Here is an 18,813-nt window from a genome sequence, read left to right on the forward strand (position 1 = left end):
ATTGTAGAAAGTTTTTTTCACTCTATATGGAATAGATGAGGACAGTTATATCTATATCTATAAATAAATAAAATAAATAAATCATAATCTGTGTATTGACCGAATATTATTTTTTAATTTCAATAGAAAAATATAAATAGCTTAACTTAGGAGGTAAAACGTATTTTGTTAAAATGTTGAGAAAAAAAAACTATTTTTAACGTATAAATGGTCAAAGTTGGGATAAAAAAAAATTAATATAGAAAAACTAAAAGTAAGTCAAGCTAAGACTTGAGAATTTGAAATATTAATATGAAAAATTATTGTAGTAAATGGAAAATCTAAAAACATTTAATGAGTTGAAAATGTTGAAAGAATATTTTTTTTATCCTCTACAACTATTTTATAAAATATTCTATCTTTCTTTGACAATAAGATAGTAATCGTTTCCAGAATTTTACATAAACTCCTTTGAAACAAATAGTCTTCAATTCAAAATATAAAGTAAGTCTTCCTATTCTATTGGTAAGATGGAATACTTGAAATTTAACCGATCCTGAGTTTTTTTTTTATTAAATAACAAGTATAAATGAATTTTTTATCATAAAAAATGAAAGATTTTACCCTCCTCGCTTTATATATATTTTTATTGATCCGTAATAATAATAGACACTCATTTTTTCATTTTTTTTATATAAATTTGAATTTAGAATTATTTTATATTTTTTACAATCTAATTAATTCTTATAAATTTTTAAAATCCAATATTAATTAATAGATATAAAAGATACTTATTTTTATCGATTCACCACCAAAAATTGGATACTTCTAAAATAAAAAATAAATAAAAGAGGATTTAATTTTTTTTTATATATTTTTTATCTAACGGATATATCATTGAATTTGTATGGGTATTAAACCAATAACAATTTATACAAGCTAAATCTTCTGATCAATAATTTGGCCAAAGAAATATTTTTAAATTCAATATTTTTTTTTTTGCTCTTTCTCCAAATTAGAGGCTGATATTAAATTGCTGTGGCAATCCATCGGATTGAAAAATTTAAACTCAGGATCAAAGACATGAGACACAGTTATTTTTATAGGAAGTTTACTCTGTATGAAATATATGAAGATAATTATATTTATAAATAAATAAAATAACAAATTAAAAACTTATTTATTGACTGAATATTATTTTTTTAATTTCAATAGAAAAATATAAGCAGCTTAATTTAAGAGGTAAAACATATTTCGTTAAAAAATGAAAATAACTATTTTCAACGTATAAATAGTCAAAGTTTGAGATTAAAGAAAAATAAAAACTTAAGAAAAATTAAAAGTAATTCAAACTAAGACTTGGGAATTTGAAATATTAATATAAAAAGGAAATTTTAATATGAAAAAAAAATAGTGAAAGGAAAATCCGAAAACATTTAATGAGTTGAAAATTTTGAAAGAGTATAATTTTTCTGACCTTATTAAGATTATTTCTATTTTATTTAGAAACTAATTTTATTTGTGATATTATAACCGTCACTGATTGAACATAAAGTCATTCACCAATTTAATCGTTCTATTTGAGTAAATGGTATTTAACTATTATGTTAACTCATCAAGATAAAAAAATTTATTAAATTACGTGCAAAGATATTAAACAAGATTAATAAAAAAAAACAAATAAAAAATATGGTCACCTTTAGAAATGAGAGTTTAAATTTTTAATGGAATAAAATATATTTTAATTCATACAAATATAATTTTATCTGTGTTTTTCTTTCCTTTGTTTCAGTCGTCCTAAATTTTTAATAGTTTCTATCATGTTTAATATGTAATATATATCTAATCATGTCATGTTAGGAAATGATCATTCTTAAAAAGTAGTACTAATGCAGTACAAATGAATAAGAAATGTCACGCCATTAATAATAACAAAAATTATTTTAAAATTTACATCCATTGTTTAGAATCAAATCTTAAAATTTAGAGGAATCAAATTGAGATTTTTATCCTTTATTTAAAAATATACATATTACCTTCATTGAACTTCCAACAATTTTATTAAAAACATTGAGATTTTAAAATTTACAAATCATATTTAATTAACGAAAAAATTGTACTAATTTGTCCTATCATTGTTTTAAAGATACACATCTCTCATTTAATTTTTAAATGAACACTAACATCCTTTATTTATTTATATAAGTGACATGCACAATTTTTTATACAAGGTAATTCTATTTGTACACTATTAAGAAAAAATACATTATTAATATAAGTATTAATAATTGAATGAAACTTGATTCTTTACTAAATTTAATTAAATTCCTAAAATATATTTTAAATATTATGTGTATTGTGATTTAAAAAAATACATCAATTTTAAGGAATAATTTCAAAAAATAAACTAACAAATTATTATTTTGAAAATTGAAAAATAATTAAAATCTTCATAAAAAAGATAAAATATTATATGTAACTCATAAATAAAGAATAAACATGTATATAATTAATAAAATATGAATTATATTTTTTTTCTCTCTCATACTTTAACTAGCGACATTACTTTTGAGAAAGATGAGTGGTTTTTAAAAATTAGAGAGAAAGTGTATTTCTTTTAAACAGATGAAAGTGGGTACAATTTGTTTTTATTTAATTGGTTTTTTTTTTCTCTTACAAATCTTAACAATAAACTTTTAATTATAATACTTTTAATGAAAAAACATTCAAATACCTTTTTAATCTACACATTTTATATACTATTTTCAAATCTTACATACATATATTATTATTTTAATTACACTCGATTATAATTTTTTTAGAAATAAATAAGTGCTAAAAAATTATAAATTATTACAATTTTATATAATATTTTTGGTCCCTTCAGCCGATATATAATATTTTAAAATTCACATTTTGATATCAAAATAATTTTTTTAAAATTTTAATCCAACACATCCTGCTAACTGCTCTTCAAATTTTGACTAATAAATTGTAAGTTTAATTGTATTTTTGTTCTCTTTATAATTATCAATTCACAATTTTGTTCTTACACTTTTTAAAGTTATGCAATTTTAATCCCAAGTCAATTAAACCGTAACTTACCAATAATATTAACATGGACCAGTGACATGTTACTTTGTTGGTAATGTGACAACTAACATGTCAATGAGATGATATTATAGTGATAATGCACACCAACAATGAGTCATTGGTATGACAAAAATATTAAAAACTTATTTAAAAAAAATAATCTTATAAAAATTAAAACTCGTGACCTTAACTATAAAAATGCTATTTAAATCACAAAATTGCTTAAATTTTCGATTATAATTTTACCAATGTACTATATATAACATAGGAACTCATGAGCTTATCTAATGTTAATTTGGTTTAAGATTAATAAATAATAATTTTATTTAATAAAAAAATACCTTTTAGTAAGATTATTTCATATATTTTTTTATATAATATAAAAAATACTGTAACAAAAATAACAAATAAAATATTAGTATATATATTGTTTCATATATTATTATTTTATATCGTATAATTATATTTATCAGATAAAAAATATTAAATAATGAAATTTAATTTTTTTAGATGAAAAAATACAGTAATAATATAATATTATAATGTATATTATATAAAATAGTTTTTATAAATAATATGAACTTTACAATATTAAAATAGATATTACAATATTATTGGTGCATTAAAAATATAAAATATAGTTAAAGAGAAATAAAAGACAAAATAATTATATGTTTATATTTATTGTACAAAAATATACTAAATAACGAATACATATATTCTTTCAATTTTTTGTTCTTACTGTACATTTTATCTAATAAATATAATTTTTATTATTTAATATGTTTTTACAGAATGTATATATTTAATGTGTAAAATATATATTAAATAAAAATCTATACAATTAATTTACTTAAAAATTATTATTTTTATTAAATAAATTTATTATTTATTAATCTTAAACTAGATTGACATTAGATAACAAATTTTAAAAAATAATAAACTTGTGTAGTAATGTAATATATAATATATTATTTAAATAAAAATTATAAAATTCAAATAATTTAGTGGTGTAAATAGTGAATTTTATAGTTAACTAGTTAAGGTAATGAGTTCTAGTCCTCCTAATGTCATTTTTAAATAAATTTTACATATTTAACATGTTAATGTCATATCATTCGCTAACATCATCACTATAGTGTCACTTCATCAATTCATTGAGTCCTCACATTATCACCAAAGTAACACACTATAAGTTTATATCATTATTAATATTCTTTTAATTGATAAAGGGGCCAAAAATTATGTAATTTTAAAAATGGATAAATTAAAATTGCTTAATTAAAAAAAAAAAAAAACCAAAATCACGGACTCATAATTATAGGAGAATAAAAATGAAATTTAACCTTAATTGTATTGTGCTTTTGTTATAAACGGAACACTAAATTAAATTGTGCTTTTGGAAGTTTAATATTATAGATTTTTTATCAACTTTTTTTATTTTTAAAATTGATAATTAAAAACTAATCTTATGAGTAATCGTGATGATTTGAATGACTTAAAGACTATTTAAATGTTTTCTTTACATAAGAATACAAATATTAGTATTAAGAATTTTTTTTCGTGATTTGTGAATGTTAAAAAGGAAAACATAAATAACTAATTAAGTCAAATTACACTTTTAGCCATCCAAATAATCTCTAAATTGTAATTTTGATCTATATATTTCTAATTATATAATTTTAGCCTCTAAATTTTTAAAATTATATAATTTTAGTCTCATCTTTCAACTAATTATTAGTTGACTATTAATTAACGATTACTTAACATTAATAATAACATAGCTTGATAAAATGTCACTTTGGTGGTGACGTGATAAATTTCATGAATAAAAAATGGCCTTTAATAATTATGTGGGTTAATGACATGGTACTTTTGAAATAAAGAAATATAATTTTATAAAAATGGTATAAAAAAAAAAAAAGTTTATGCAGTCTAAACCTCATGACGTTTACTATAATTTCACTATTTAAACTAATATGCCACTTAACTTTTTTTTATTTTACTTTTTATATATATAACTTGGAACACGGTATTATATATAAAATTACTGCTTTAGTTAATTACTTTTTAGTAAATTAGTTATATAGTTTATTATTTGAAATATTTTTATGCAATAAATATAAATACATATTATAAAATAAATAATATAACATTACCGATGTATTAAAAAAAAGAAAAATATAGTTAAAAAAGAAATACAAGATAAAATTTATATATTTATATTTATTATATTAAAATATATTAAGCAATAACTTATATAACTAATTTATCATTAAGCAATAAGGATTCCAATCCTCACAAGACTACTTTTTTATATGTTTTTTAATTTATATTTTTTATCTTGTTGGAATAGTGTTAATAATCCACTTTATCACTAAAGTGTCATTTTATCATATTTGTAAGTTGTCACGTTATCACCAAAATGATGTATCATCTTTAATGTTAAATCATTGTCAATTAATTGTTAATTAACAATCAATCGATAAATGAGAATAAAATTACGTAATTTGAAAAAAATAAAAAATAAAAATACTTAATTAAAAATAAAAAATTACAAATTACAAATCAAATTGTTCCTGCGTAAGAACACTCTTCTCCTTGATCCTTCCTAGTTGCCTTCAAGTCCTTCTGAATCTTCCGTGTTGACCGAACACTAGCTCCACGTGGTGGGGGAGGGTACCTGCACAGGCACTTCGACGATCAAGTCAGTGTTCGATTCAGAACAATAAATGCATTAGCGGGAATAGTAACGTACCTCATTTATGTCACACCACCTGTATATTTATAGTGACATATGTGGGCCTGATGGGTCTTCATCCTTGGGAAATGGGTAATACATGACTTAACCTTAATCCTGTCTTAATCTGGTATGGTAATTAATGCAAAGTAGGCAGTTGGCTTGCCACGTGTTTATCATAGGCTCTTTCTTCAGGTTCTCGGCCAAGCTTGGGGTCGAAGGGGTGTTCGGTCAAGCTTGTGGCCGAAGGGGTGTTCGGCCAAGCTTGGGGCCGAAGGGGTATTTTGAATAGCTTCAGATCCCTTCTCTTTGGGTTTTTGGCTACTCACGAGACCGAGGGAGTGTTCGGCCAAGCTTGGGGCCGAAGGGGTGTTCGGTCAAGCTTGGGGCCGGAGGGGTGTTGTGTTTCATCGGCTAGGACATTCCTTTCGGTCTATTTCCTGACCTGAGGGGGCAGTTGGTGTGGCTCCTTGGTTCGGGCCCCCCCTTTCAGCCTATTGTCCGACCGAAAGGGTGCCAATTGGTGCGTTTCATTAGTTTGGGCGCCCCTTTCGACCTATTACATGACCGAAAGGGTGCTTACTAGTACACAAATACTAAAAGTAGAATTTAATTATGTATTTATAAGTGTACATTAAATATATGTATCTATTATATATTATTTTTGATGAATACTAATCTGGGAGCGGTTGAACCGGACCTAAGCCAGTTTGAGCTTCTTGTTGGATAGGAAGTATATGAGCCGACATGACTCGGCCGGTTTTTGGGACCTTTTTCTGCTACGCTTTCCCATGCTCCTTCTTGCGCTTTCTATGCTCAATGATTCCCATGCATTTTAGTTTTAAGTTTTAAATGCATTGTTAACTAAAAATACTTGAAAGATACATTAAGTCCACTGTAACACTAGTCTAAATGTAATTACATCTCTTTACTTCCCAAATATAATATATATCAAACTATGCAGTACAAGAAGTTATACACAATTATTTTATTATATTTTAAGCTATATCAATTTATTCGATTTAACTAATGAATCAGACTTTTTACTTCATAAATATTTTTTATAGTATACTTTTAATTTATATATTTTTTCATATAAAATAAAAACCAAAGTTATTTTAGATAGGATAAAACTTGAATTTAGGTAAATATAATTATTTAATTATTTAGTGATCATTAAATTAATACGCTCTATTATTATCCAATTAATTTAAATAATATATGTATTTTGTTTTTAATGTAAGATTATCAATTAATTTAATATTTCAATCAATTTATAATTTGATTGTTCTATCAATATTGTATTGACTATAATTTTTTTCAAGACTTTTTAAGATTTGATATGAATTTTATTAAAATTTATAATTATAAACTATAAATGACATGAATATTTAAAAAAAAAAACTTAATAAAAATCAATTCATATATTTTAATTGGTGATCCATCCATTCGAGTCTTAACTCACTAATTTATTATCATGATTTTTAAAATATTGTTATGCCATTTTTTTATTTATTATTATTAGTTAAAATTTATTAAAAATAATTTTTTTTATCAATCCTGTATCTTATTTAATGAGTCTTTTTTTAAGATCTACTATAATATATAATTTTTAATAAATTTTAACCAATAAAAAATACAAAAATAGTGTTAAAAAAAGTAATACAAAAATAATGTTAAAATTTATAATTGTAAACTATAAATGATATGAATATTTTTTAAAAAAACTTAATAAAAATTAAGTCATGTAATTTAATTGGCTACCCATCGATTCGAGTTTTAATTCACGGATTTATATGATTTTTAAAATATTGTTCTGACATTTTTTATTTATTATTATTATTATTTAAAATTTATTAAAAAAATTGTAGATCTTATATCTTATTTAATGAATTTTTTTTAAGGTCTACTTTAATATGCAATTTTCAATAAACTTTAACCAATAACAAAAAGTAATACAAAAAAGGTGTTAAAAAGAAAGTAAACTTTAATCATTTATTTTTAATCAACTACCAAACCATTGATTCAAATAAAACTATATTTATTCACCTTAAATAAGGAGTATATAACTTATCAATTAAAACACTAAATTGACGGTGTGAGTGATACCTTTTCATCCTTTTAACACTTAATTTTTTAATTATTATTTGTAAGATATATAACAGTTTTCAAAATTGAAATAAACCCAGGCTATTAAAAGACATTACAAGTCTTCAACTGAACATTTTCAAAGGGCAGTTTATCATTTGGAAAAGGACAATCAATTTTCCCTTTCTGCGGCAACAACTTACAAGGATTAGGAGTGACATTGCTTGTAACTCCAGCAACATCAGTGCAATTCCATTGAAGCTTCTTTTGCTCCGCACTCACTTGGATACTCGCATTAGAAATGCAGATTCCTGTGAAAGGGTCATTGGAAATCCCATCAAGTTGTGCGGAATATGTGACGTTCTTCGCAACAACGTCTCTATAGTTTATTCCAGCGATGTTAGGAAGTGCTTTGGGGTCAAACTTAGAGTCAGCGTGTGATCTATAAGAGCCAGTCATCCAAAATACATATTTCATGGTGTTTAGGTTCATTCCTTTCACAAATATGTTTTTCACATATCCACCTCTGCCAACTGCAGTTTTGATTCTAATTGCTGATTCAGTGTTGATAGCAGTGATATCTTCAGCTCTTACATCTTCAATTCCACCAGACATTTCACTTCCTAAAGCAATCATGGCACTAGTAGGGGATATGCAACTGAGCCTTCTAATGATTAGGTGTTGGGTTGGTTTTCCAACTTTAATTCCATACTCATCCAACCCACTTTTCACTGCTATACAATCATCACCGGAGACAATATAGCAGTCCTCAATCCTAACATTTGTACATGAATCTGTATAGAGAAAAAAAATATATAGAACAATTAGACAGTGGTTGTCAACTAATATATATAATCAGCTTAGTATTAGATTTTTTAATATAAATGCCACTATTTTCACCACTTAAATTGCTATTATGTAATCTAAGTATAGAAGAATAAAGTCTTTACCTGGGTCTATTCCATCTGTGTTGGGAGACTTCACTGGTGCCAGAATGGTAAGCCATTGTATTATTATGTTACTGAAGATATAAAGCTTGATCAGAGTAATGCAACACACTTTATACATCAAGAAAAAAGAAAAAAAAGGAATGCACCATGGTTAAGAAATTTGAACAAAGAAGCCTTATCTAACCTGCTATAAATTGGATGGACAAACCAGTTTGGGGAATTGACCAAAGTGAGATGTGATATTTGGATTTGATCAGAGTACATGATCTCAATCAGGACTGGCCTAGTCACTTTCAATTCATTTTTGTGTAATTTGTCCCACCAATAAGATCCTTGCCCATCAATTGTACCATTTTGACCTAATGATCAGATTCAAAAAGTTCAAATTAAAATTGACTCAAACCACTTTAAAATGAACTTTAACAAGTATAGAGGTCTATTACTTGGGCTAAATAGTTACCTGTAATTACAACATCGGTGAGGTTAGTTCCAAAAATTAGACTGATAGACCTTCTATCAGGAGCATCATTTCCTCTTCCATAAGAAGGTAGCACAGGAATTTGAGTCCATTCAGATTCATCCTGTCAATATGGTCAAGTAATTAGTGACCTTTTAGTGGATGATGAAAGAATACAGTAATAAAGTGTGTCGTCAATTGCTGCTGAGTGCTAAACAAAACGTTATCTATAAGTAGTGCATATAGGCTATATACCTGTGATGCAAGAAGAACAGCATCCTTATGGAGAAAAAGAGTGAAATGGCTAGTGAGGTTAAAGGGTCCTGTTAGCCATTTTCCTGGGGGCACCACAAGTTGTGAACCCCCATCAGATGCATATTGGCTGAGTTTGCTTATTGCAGATTGAAAGGCCTTAGTGTTGGATGTTTTGCCATCACCAACCCCACCAAAATCTGTCAAAACTGCACTATGCTTTCGGCAATTGATGGCAGGGTATTCTATGTTTCCCGGTCCACTTGCGACCCTGCATTCTGCTACCTTCACATTTAGTGATCCCAATGTTAGAACTAAGGATATCACACCAATGACCTGCACAAAATAAACAACGTTAAAGAATGAGACCATGGTAGAGAACATGTGTATGAACAATACACTAACCAAAAAGTTGGTTACGAAAATGATCAAAATTCAAACGGAAATGTGTACATTCATCAGAAAAACTGTATTTGGGGATTCATTACAAATGTGTTCATATATAAGAAAATTTCAAGATACAAAAATAAAATTACGTAGGAATTTCGAAGTCGTTGACACAACTTCATGGTCGGAGACATGACACTGAAGTTTTAGTTTTCTACTCGATCTTCTCGCATAGAAGATACAAATATGGACAAATATATACAGAGGACTCTCAAAACTAAATGCATATATGGAAGATTTATAATATAAAAATCTCATTAATTAATAGTATTATTTCCCTTTTTTATTTTTCTCTCATTTTCATAAAAAGATTTTTTTAACAATGTTAATAGTATGGAAAATTTATCGACTTAGCTAAAAGCTTACGCTTTATGGATGAAATATATGATATGATATGATGAAAATTATAATAATAATAATTAACAAATTGATTTCATGTTTATTAATTGATTTTTTTTTATAGTTTATTCTCATTGGATCGACTCTTACATAAATGAAATGATATTTTTAAGTCATAACTCTATATTTTTTTTTTTATAAAAATTGAATCTCAATCTCTAATCTAAGAAGACAAGTATTAAATTTTTTTAACTAATAACTTTTAGTTGATTGAGTATTATTTTAAATTTCAGTACAAAAATATAAATAGTTTAATTTGAAAAATCTTGTATATTTTAATTACAGGAGTATTAAAATCTTGTATATAAATTTTGTATTAAAAACTTGTATGATGTAAATCTTGTATTAATTACAAGTGTATTAAGATCTTGGATATAAGAATCTTGTATATTACGCTCGTATTAATAAAAAAAAATCTTGTAGTAAAAGAAAATTCGAAAACAGTAGGCGATTTGAATTTTTTAAAAAATAAAATTAAGTACAAAGATATGTCATTTTTAATCCTCTTATAATATTAAATCTATAATTTTTTATTTTTTTATTTTTAATTTCAAAATTTTAATTTTCTCATTTTATAAAAATTCACAAAGTTGGTCCCTTGACTAAAAGTCAATCCATTTATTGTTAAAATCATAACATTAATTATAATGATATTAAATAAATGATATGATAAATAATATTTTATTATTAGTTTTAATTTTTATCGCATTAAAGTAGTAAAATGAGATAAAAATTTAATAAAAATAAGAATTAAAAGTGTAAGTTAGTCTAAATATTATAAAATATTGATAATTGTATCATTTATTTAATGTTAGGTCATAATCAATATTATAATTTTAATGATCAAAGGATGAACATTTAATGAAGAAACCAAAATTGTAGATTTTATAAAATCGATGAACTAAAGATCAAATTTATCTAGACAAAAGAATGTTAGATAATTTTTTGTTTAGTTTAACCCCACTAGTTTTGGGATGCTCAATTTGGTGTTACTATTATTAGGGCATCTCCAATGGAAGCAACTCATTTGAGTTACTTCATGCATTAAAAAATGAAATAAGTGATCCTAAATGTGTCATGTCAGCATTAAGCAACTCAAACACAAATTTACTCAAATGGTAAGAAACTTTAAGAAATTTAAATTTTAAAATTTTTTTCTAATCATTTATGAACCAAATTTAATTTTTTATTATCAAAAAGGATAATTGCACTACAATGAAAGAAAATAAATTACGAGAAAAAATACATAATAAGTAGATATTAAAAATAAAATAAAGCAATAGTAAATACATAAACATTATACGAAATTAATTTTCATCATTATTATTTTCGAAACATTCCAAAATATGTTCAATAAAATCTGCTTGAAATCTTATAAGGAACGGTTACTTGAGGAAGCAACTCTCTCTCTTCTTCAAGCAACTCATGTTGTCACGTCAGAGTCCTCTAATGACAAGAAATCGAGGATTGGGTTGCTTCATGTGACAAGCAACTCCCATTGGAGTTGCTCTTAAATGATTCAATTTCATCCTCTAATTTTTGAAAGATGTACAATGTTGCCTTTCTATCTAATTTTATTAACATCATTAATGTTAATAGAGGACCCAATTGAACCATTTAAAAATAGTGAGACTAAATTAAATCTTAAAAATAAATAGAAGAATCAAAAGTATAATTTAGCCAAGAAAATATAGACACGAAAAAAATTATATTTTAGGGACATTTTATATTTATTAAAAATCATAATTTAACTAATATTTTACCATATGCATTTCACATGTTAAATGTTTATTATATATAACTAAAACTTACGGTACCTCTAATTAAATTTATACTAACTTTATTTATAAGCAATGTTTTAAAAATTCAATAGGTCAAGGTACTATGTTAATGGATCAGGAGTTAAATTGATGGTTCACTTATTGAACCACATGAACTGGTCTCTATTAAATTTTTATAAAATATTAATGTTATATACATTTCATAGTTATAAATTTTAATAAAATTCACATTTTGTCTAAAATAAAGTCTCTAAAAAATGTTATAGTCAATATAATTTATGCTTATATATAAAGAGGATACATTAATTATAGTTATTTTTTCATCTCAATATTTTCTTAGACAATTTTACTCTTAAATATTTAAATAGTAAAAAATAATATTGAAAATTAACTACCGAGTAATCACTCAAATAAGTTAACTATTTTTAACCACTAAAATTTTTAACTACCTTAATTTTTATTTTATTTTAAACTTTTTAAATAAAAGATAAAGGCTGATAGTGTCCCAACTCTACTATTTTATAAAACAACCAAATTATAAACTGGTTGAACTTCATATATTTTATATATAATTTTAAATTAAGAACATATGTAAGTTATTTAAGTTAATTGTATAACAAAAAATATATTATTTTAATGGTCACCAAAGTATTAAATAATCATATTTACTTATAAATTTTTAATAAATAATTAAATATATAATTCTAATATTAATATTATTTAACTCATGTATTTGACGACTAAAAGGTGTTGAAGTGGTGGTAAGGAAATATACACTTTACTTTGAGTGCACAACGGATGGTTGGTTTAACTACCTAATTGACCAATTTTGACTAATTCAACTGCACAAACGATCCAATATTAAGTTTGGATTAATTGTCTCATTAGGTTTTGGTTGTATTGATTGAACTGATTGATCCAATGTGATTTTTAAAATTATCTTTATAAAATTTAATTTATAACAATTATTTGTTTATTTATATAAGATCCAATTAATATTATTTCATATATTAATTATTTTTAGATTAAGATATTCTTAATTAAAATATATTCTCTTAATTTAATAAAATACATTAATTATAAGTTTTTTAAGGAATATACATTCTAATTAGTTTAAAATAATAATAATAATTAGAAGAAAGAAATAATATAACACATGTACTCTAATTGATTATAAGATATATGGATATAATTAAGAAAGAGAAGTAGTAAAAATATAGTTTTAGAAGAAGAAAAAGTATAAATATGATAAATTTATTATTATTAATTAAATTAAATACTTTTTTTAATCATTATAGAAATAGAGATATTAATAAATTCTATATACAAATAAATACTATATTTAAATTTATGAATTAATTATACTTAAAAATTATATAAACAGATATTTTTAAACATATAAATTATATTTTAAATTTATGAAAAATAATTTATATTACATATTATTTTTAGTTATTGATAATTTATTTTAAAAATATTAAAAATTTAATTTATAAATAAATATAATAAAAATATAATTAGATAAAAAATAAATCTTTAAAAGTGTCCTATCCAAAAATAGTTTCTAATAATACTTTTGCGTGTCATTTGTGTATATATAAATAAATAATAAATACATAATTTATATTTTAAATTTATGATAAATAATTTATATTACAAGATTATTTTTAGTTATTAATTTAAAAATTAAAAGTTAATTTATAAATAAATATAATAAAAACAATATAATTAAATGAAAAGTTAATTATTTTTTAAACATCCCATTTAAGAATAATTTTTAAAAATATTCTTATACAAGATAATCATTATATAAAAATTAATAATATATTCAAAGAATTTTTTATTATTTTAAAAATTTTATAATACTTTTAAAATATATATGCTAAAAACTATATAAAAAATAATAATAAAATTGTATTTTGAAAAAAATCCATTAGCAGCCGCTAATGTAATGGATACAATTAATAACTGTTCAATTTATTTTATTTTATTTTATTTTAATGCAGTGACACACAGTGCAATTGTTTCTATCTGTTAGTAATGACCTAATGGGTAATGGCGGTTGGTTCAAATCCAAAAAAACATGACACGTGTTTAGCGTGAGTGGTGCACTTGTTAAGACGAAGGAAGGTAGTGGCGTAGTGGGTCAAGTTGAGGTCATCTCTAATATAGATAAATAGATTTTTTTTAACCATTAAAAAATTTAACGTAAAAAATCGTGACTAATTCTATTAAGAATTGTAAGTGCACATAATTTTTTTTTTCAAATTTATTTTTATAAAAAAATTCTTATTTATTATTGTATTGTCTCAAACTTATATCAATATGGCTTATCGATAGATATTTGACTAAGATAAAATATCAAGATGGAATACCTTGGATCGAGGGACGAGCAGGGGTTACCATCCATAAGTACCATCTCGGTTTCTCTACAATATATCTTTATTAGGGGAATTAGAGACGAAAACTTTAACTTAGCACGCATTATATCAAAAATAAAATTCCATTAATGATAATCAAATATTCGTAACATAAAAAACAGCTAAGAATCACGAAATTAACGGGATTATGGAGCCCATAAGGAGTAGCTATAAAACCTTGAACCCTAAACCTAATAAAAAATTTCTGACTCTTGAATGCTCTGGTTTAAGAGACTTGACCTAGGAGAATAACCCTAGACGCCCCCTTGATCGAAACAATTACTTTTAAATTTTATCAAAAATTGTAAGTGTACATAAAATGAACATGATAAAGATTTAAATATTGAATATCTTGATTAAGAAACACAAATTAAATAAAGAAGATGTTAATGCTAGGAAAAACACAAATTAATTATTCGTATATATACTTTCAAATTTATTTATATAAAAAAATTTCTTACTTTTTCACTTTATTTATTTCTTTTTCTTATGTCAATATCATTACGTCTTTTTCATATTGTTCACTTTAACATTTAGTTGATTATTATAATTTTATCTTTAAAAAAAATGTTTCAATAAGTTAAGTAGAGTAGAGAAAACTTTTAAACATATTAAAACAATGCTATTTCCTTTCCTTTTTGGACAAACTTTTACTTGTTTACAAAGCAAAATCAAGACCATGTGCAATTTAACAAAATAGAGAAAAATATCCTGTTTACATTATTTTTAAAATAAAAAAATATTTTATCACTTCACTTTTGTGATTTTTTTTTATCTTTGTTAATCTTATCACTTTTAGGATGGAGGTTACTATGGTCCACTTTTATAAGTTGTCAAAAAAAAAAGTAGTGCCACCTATAAAGGTGATCCACAATAATATCCATTTACTTTTCATTACTAAATTAATAATCAAACATGTAAAAAATATGGCTTAGGATTAAGGACAATCTTTTTTTATTAATTAGGGTTAATGATAAATGAACATGGTGAATATAAGTGGTAGTCTTTGATTTTCACACACCCTCTTTTACTTATGTGGATATTCGTCGTAAACCTTATAAATATTTGTGATTATTTGTTTGAATAAATAATAAAAGTAAAAATTCAAACTTTATTAATATTAAAAAGATAATTTTTAACACATGCTTATACTAAAAATAGTTTTAAAACATGTGTTTTTTATTAGAAATAAATTAAACCAACTTATTTTATAATAATTAAATATATTTAAATAATTATGACGCAAGTGCTAGTATTTTACTACCGTCTCTGTATTGTCAATAAACGAATATCCATAACAAGTTTTACATATGAGTATACTTTTTTTTTTGTCATCCTACTTACAATTATAAAAATAAATAAAAAAATCATTAGAAATGAATTTAAAATCCTTATTATTAATTAAAAAACAAAAAAAATTCTGTTAAGAAAATAGCCGATAATTAACTAACTTTCATATTATAAATCTAAGTCTTCATTTTAAAATTAATTTTTCTTAAGAAACTATATATTATCATTTTGGTCATTAAATTTGAATATCTTATCCTTCTTTTATAGTTTTATACTATTGTTGAAAATAAAATAGAAGGAGAAGGAAGGGTTTGACGTAATTAATACAAGTGTGGGTAGGTGATGTCAGGGAAGTTCACTTTAGAACATCTTTAACGGATTGCTTATAAGTAATCCTTGTGCTACATCACTTAAACTCTGATTTACTTTATCAGTTGCTTAAATTTTAGCAGAATTATTTATAGAAACAACTTTACTAAAATTTAAACAATTCATAAATTAGACCAGAATTAATTTGGCATACAAGGATTGATCTTAAACAACACCATTACATATGCTCTTAGTTGTTCCACGAGGTTATTACTATGGAAATGAACCGACCAGACCAGCAGGTTTAAAAAAAAAAATTGTGGTCCATATTATATGTACTAACATGTAATCCCTCTCTCCCCTTCAACTTGAAGCTTCACAGCAACCTCTCTCCCTTGTTACGCCAAAGATCACACTCACTCAGATTACCATGGCGTCAACTCTCTTCACCACCACAATCTTCAAGCCCTCACCCCCTCCCCCTAACTTCTTCAACCCCTTAACATCTTCTCATCACTCTACAATTCTCCCACTTCGACCCCACAAAAGAATCACTTCCTTCACCCTTTGCCTCCTCACCGAGGACCCCAAACGGGACATCCACATCAAAACGGAGGAACAACAACAACAACAGCTGAATGTGACAGAGAAATTGGCCCGGAAGAGGTCCCAGAGGTTCACTTACCTCGTTGCTGCCCTCATGTCTAGCTTTGGCGTCACGTCCATGGCAGTCTTCGCCGTTTATTATAGATTCTCATGGCAAGTCCAGGTATTTCATTAAACATCCCACATCGAATAGTAAAATAATCTCACACACTAGACTAGATTTATAGGATTGTCGCTTTAGCATCTCAATTTTAGATTGTGTTGGCATATACAGGGTGGAGATGTTCCATGGTCTGAAATGTTAGGCACACTTTCCCTCTCCGTCGGTGCTGTCGTAAGTCCTATAATCCCTTTACCAATTTCGCATATCAACAACATTTTTAATTTAATGAAATTTCATTAATTCAATTCTAATTTTCAGGTGGCTATGGAATTTTGGGCAAGATGGGCTCATAGAGCTCTTTGGCATGCTTCCTTGTGGCACATGCACGAGGTATGCTTCAAATTCTTCAATTTTCCTTTTTTTTTGTTTTAATTTCGTGATTCAAGCAACTACCCAGAAAATAAAAAAGCAAAAATTGAACTGGAGTTGTTGCAGTCTCACCATCGACCAAGAGAGGGACCATTCGAGCTTAACGACGTTTTTGCGATAATCAACGCTGTCCCTGCGATCGCTCTTCTGTCGTACGGTTTTTTCCACAAGGGTCTGATCCCGGGCCTCTGTTTTGGTGCAGTGAGTGTATCTTTCGTAATCTAATTTTTTAATCGCTTGATTAACGGTTTCATTGGGATCCGTTAATCGAAATTAAGAATGGTACTGATTTGACTGTAAGACCCCCCGAAAGTGTGAATAATAGCATGGTGGTGTTTGAACTTTGAACAGGGTCTCGGAATCACGGTGTTTGGGATGGCGTACATGTTTGTCCACGATGGATTGGTTCATAAGAGATTCCCTGTGGGTCCCATTGCCAACGTGCCCTACTTCAGAAGAGTTGCTGCTGCTCACCAAGTAATTATATTCGGTCAATATACTTGACATTTATTTATTTAAGCATTGCAAGGGAAAGTGTTATGTGTATGAGAGTAGTGTTTGTTTTTTGTGGAATAGGATTTGATCTCTTCATTTTTGTTGTCTGTATTATTCAGCTCCACCATTCGGACAAATTCAACGGGGTGCCATATGGGCTGTTTCTGGGACCCAAGGTCAGCCACGTTCCTATTTCTCTTCCCATGTACTTTCTTCATTTAATAACTTTCTTAGACCCAAAGTACACTTCAACATGTTTGACTTTTATTTATTTTAATTGAAATTATTAGTTTTAGTATAAATGTTTATTGAAAGATGAATAAGATTACAATTTACTAGAGTTTGCAAAATAATATGTATAGATATTTTTGTATTTAGCACATTTAAAATACGATGAATTTTTGTAAGATTACTAGAACAAGTTTACTTTTTCCTGTTTGTATTTACTTTGCTAGAGGTTTGCATATTTCTTCCTTTGCTAATCAAGCCCTTTGTGTGATAAAAATATGGTTCAGGAAGTTGAAGAAGTGGGAGGGCTAGAAGAACTAGAGAAAGAGATAAGTAGGAGAACAAGGTCCCGTTCATGACCATGCCACTGGTGTTATAATTATATCACACTTGTTTCGAATAATTGAGTGTAGAGAAAGGGAAACAATGATTTCAATATATTTTTGCTTTCACAGGCTGTCCATTTTATAGCAGAATGCTTTAATATATAACAGAAATATAGCCTAAAAGTTTATAGATATATAAAACAGAACATGGACTTTCCATTTTGTTGAGGTTGCTTAAATTATATGGCTTTTATTAAATTTTGAAAATTATGTTAAACTTGATAATAATAAAAAAGCTAATAACTTAATTAATTGAAAGCTTAAAAAGTTAACTAAAAGCTAAAAAGTTAAGTTTAATTAGGTTAAAGTTAGCTAAAAATTATTAGAGCTAAAATAAATAAATAAAAGTTAGCTAACTTTT

At 25.5% G+C, this 18,813-nt stretch overlaps 2 protein-coding genes across 3 annotated transcripts; one reads left to right on the top strand and one right to left on the bottom strand.

The window, feature by feature from the left end:
• Positions 1 to 6,898: 6,898 nt before the first annotated feature.
• Positions 6,899 to 10,749, bottom strand: LOC109794997 (putative polygalacturonase). The gene is made up of 6 exons (XM_020354391.3): positions 10,096 to 10,749; positions 9,563 to 9,895; positions 9,311 to 9,431; positions 9,035 to 9,209; positions 8,851 to 8,921; positions 6,899 to 8,694 (listed from the first exon to the last, which is right to left on the bottom strand). The coding sequence occupies exons 1-6, from the start codon at positions 10,138 to 10,140 to the stop codon at positions 8,006 to 8,008; spliced, it is 1,434 nt and encodes a 477-aa protein (XP_020209980.1). The 5' UTR covers positions 10,141 to 10,749; the 3' UTR covers positions 6,899 to 8,005.
• Positions 10,750 to 16,496: 5,747 nt separating this feature from the next.
• LOC109789930 (beta-carotene hydroxylase 2, chloroplastic) lies at positions 16,497 to 18,527 on the top strand. 2 transcript variants are annotated; one of them, XM_020348990.3, is made up of 7 exons: positions 16,497 to 16,974; positions 17,086 to 17,145; positions 17,233 to 17,304; positions 17,401 to 17,544; positions 17,695 to 17,820; positions 17,958 to 18,014; positions 18,354 to 18,527. In XM_020348990.3, the coding sequence occupies exons 1-7, from the start codon at positions 16,636 to 16,638 to the stop codon at positions 18,423 to 18,425; spliced, it is 870 nt and encodes a 289-aa protein (XP_020204579.1). In that variant the 5' UTR covers positions 16,497 to 16,635; the 3' UTR covers positions 18,426 to 18,527. The 2 variants fall into 2 exon arrangements, with proteins under 2 accessions (XP_020204579.1, XP_020204586.1); XM_020348997.3 differs by having other exon boundaries at positions 16,501 to 16,974; positions 17,410 to 17,544.
• Positions 18,528 to 18,813: the final 286 nt, after the last annotated feature.

This window comes from Cajanus cajan, chromosome 7 (genome assembly GCF_000230855.2).
Source record: "Cajanus cajan strain Asha chromosome 7, NIPB_CcT2T_4, whole genome shotgun sequence".
Classification (NCBI taxonomy): Eukaryota; Viridiplantae; Streptophyta; class Magnoliopsida; order Fabales; family Fabaceae; genus Cajanus; species Cajanus cajan.

Excerpts from the sequence above, each read along its gene's own strand:
- LOC109794997 (XM_020354391.3), bottom strand. The coding sequence starts at position 10,140 with ATGTCTCCGACCATGAAGTTGTGTCAACGACTTCGAAATTCCTAC. Across the intron at positions 9,896-10,095 it reads AACGACTTCGAAATTCCTAC|GTCATTGGTGTGATATCCTT; the intron begins GTAATTTTATTT and ends TATTTTGTGCAG. Across the intron at positions 8,695-8,850 it reads CACAGATGGAATAGACCCAG|ATTCATGTACAAATGTTAGG; the intron begins GTAAAGACTTTA and ends TTCTCTATACAG.
- LOC109789930 (XM_020348990.3), top strand. The coding sequence starts at position 16,636 with ATGGCGTCAACTCTCTTCACCACCACAATCTTCAAGCCCTCACCCCCT. Across the intron at positions 17,821-17,957 it reads GAGTTGCTGCTGCTCACCAA|CTCCACCATTCGGACAAATT; the intron begins GTAATTATATTC and ends TGTATTATTCAG. Across the intron at positions 18,015-18,353 it reads GGCTGTTTCTGGGACCCAAG|GAAGTTGAAGAAGTGGGAGG; the intron begins GTCAGCCACGTT and ends AATATGGTTCAG.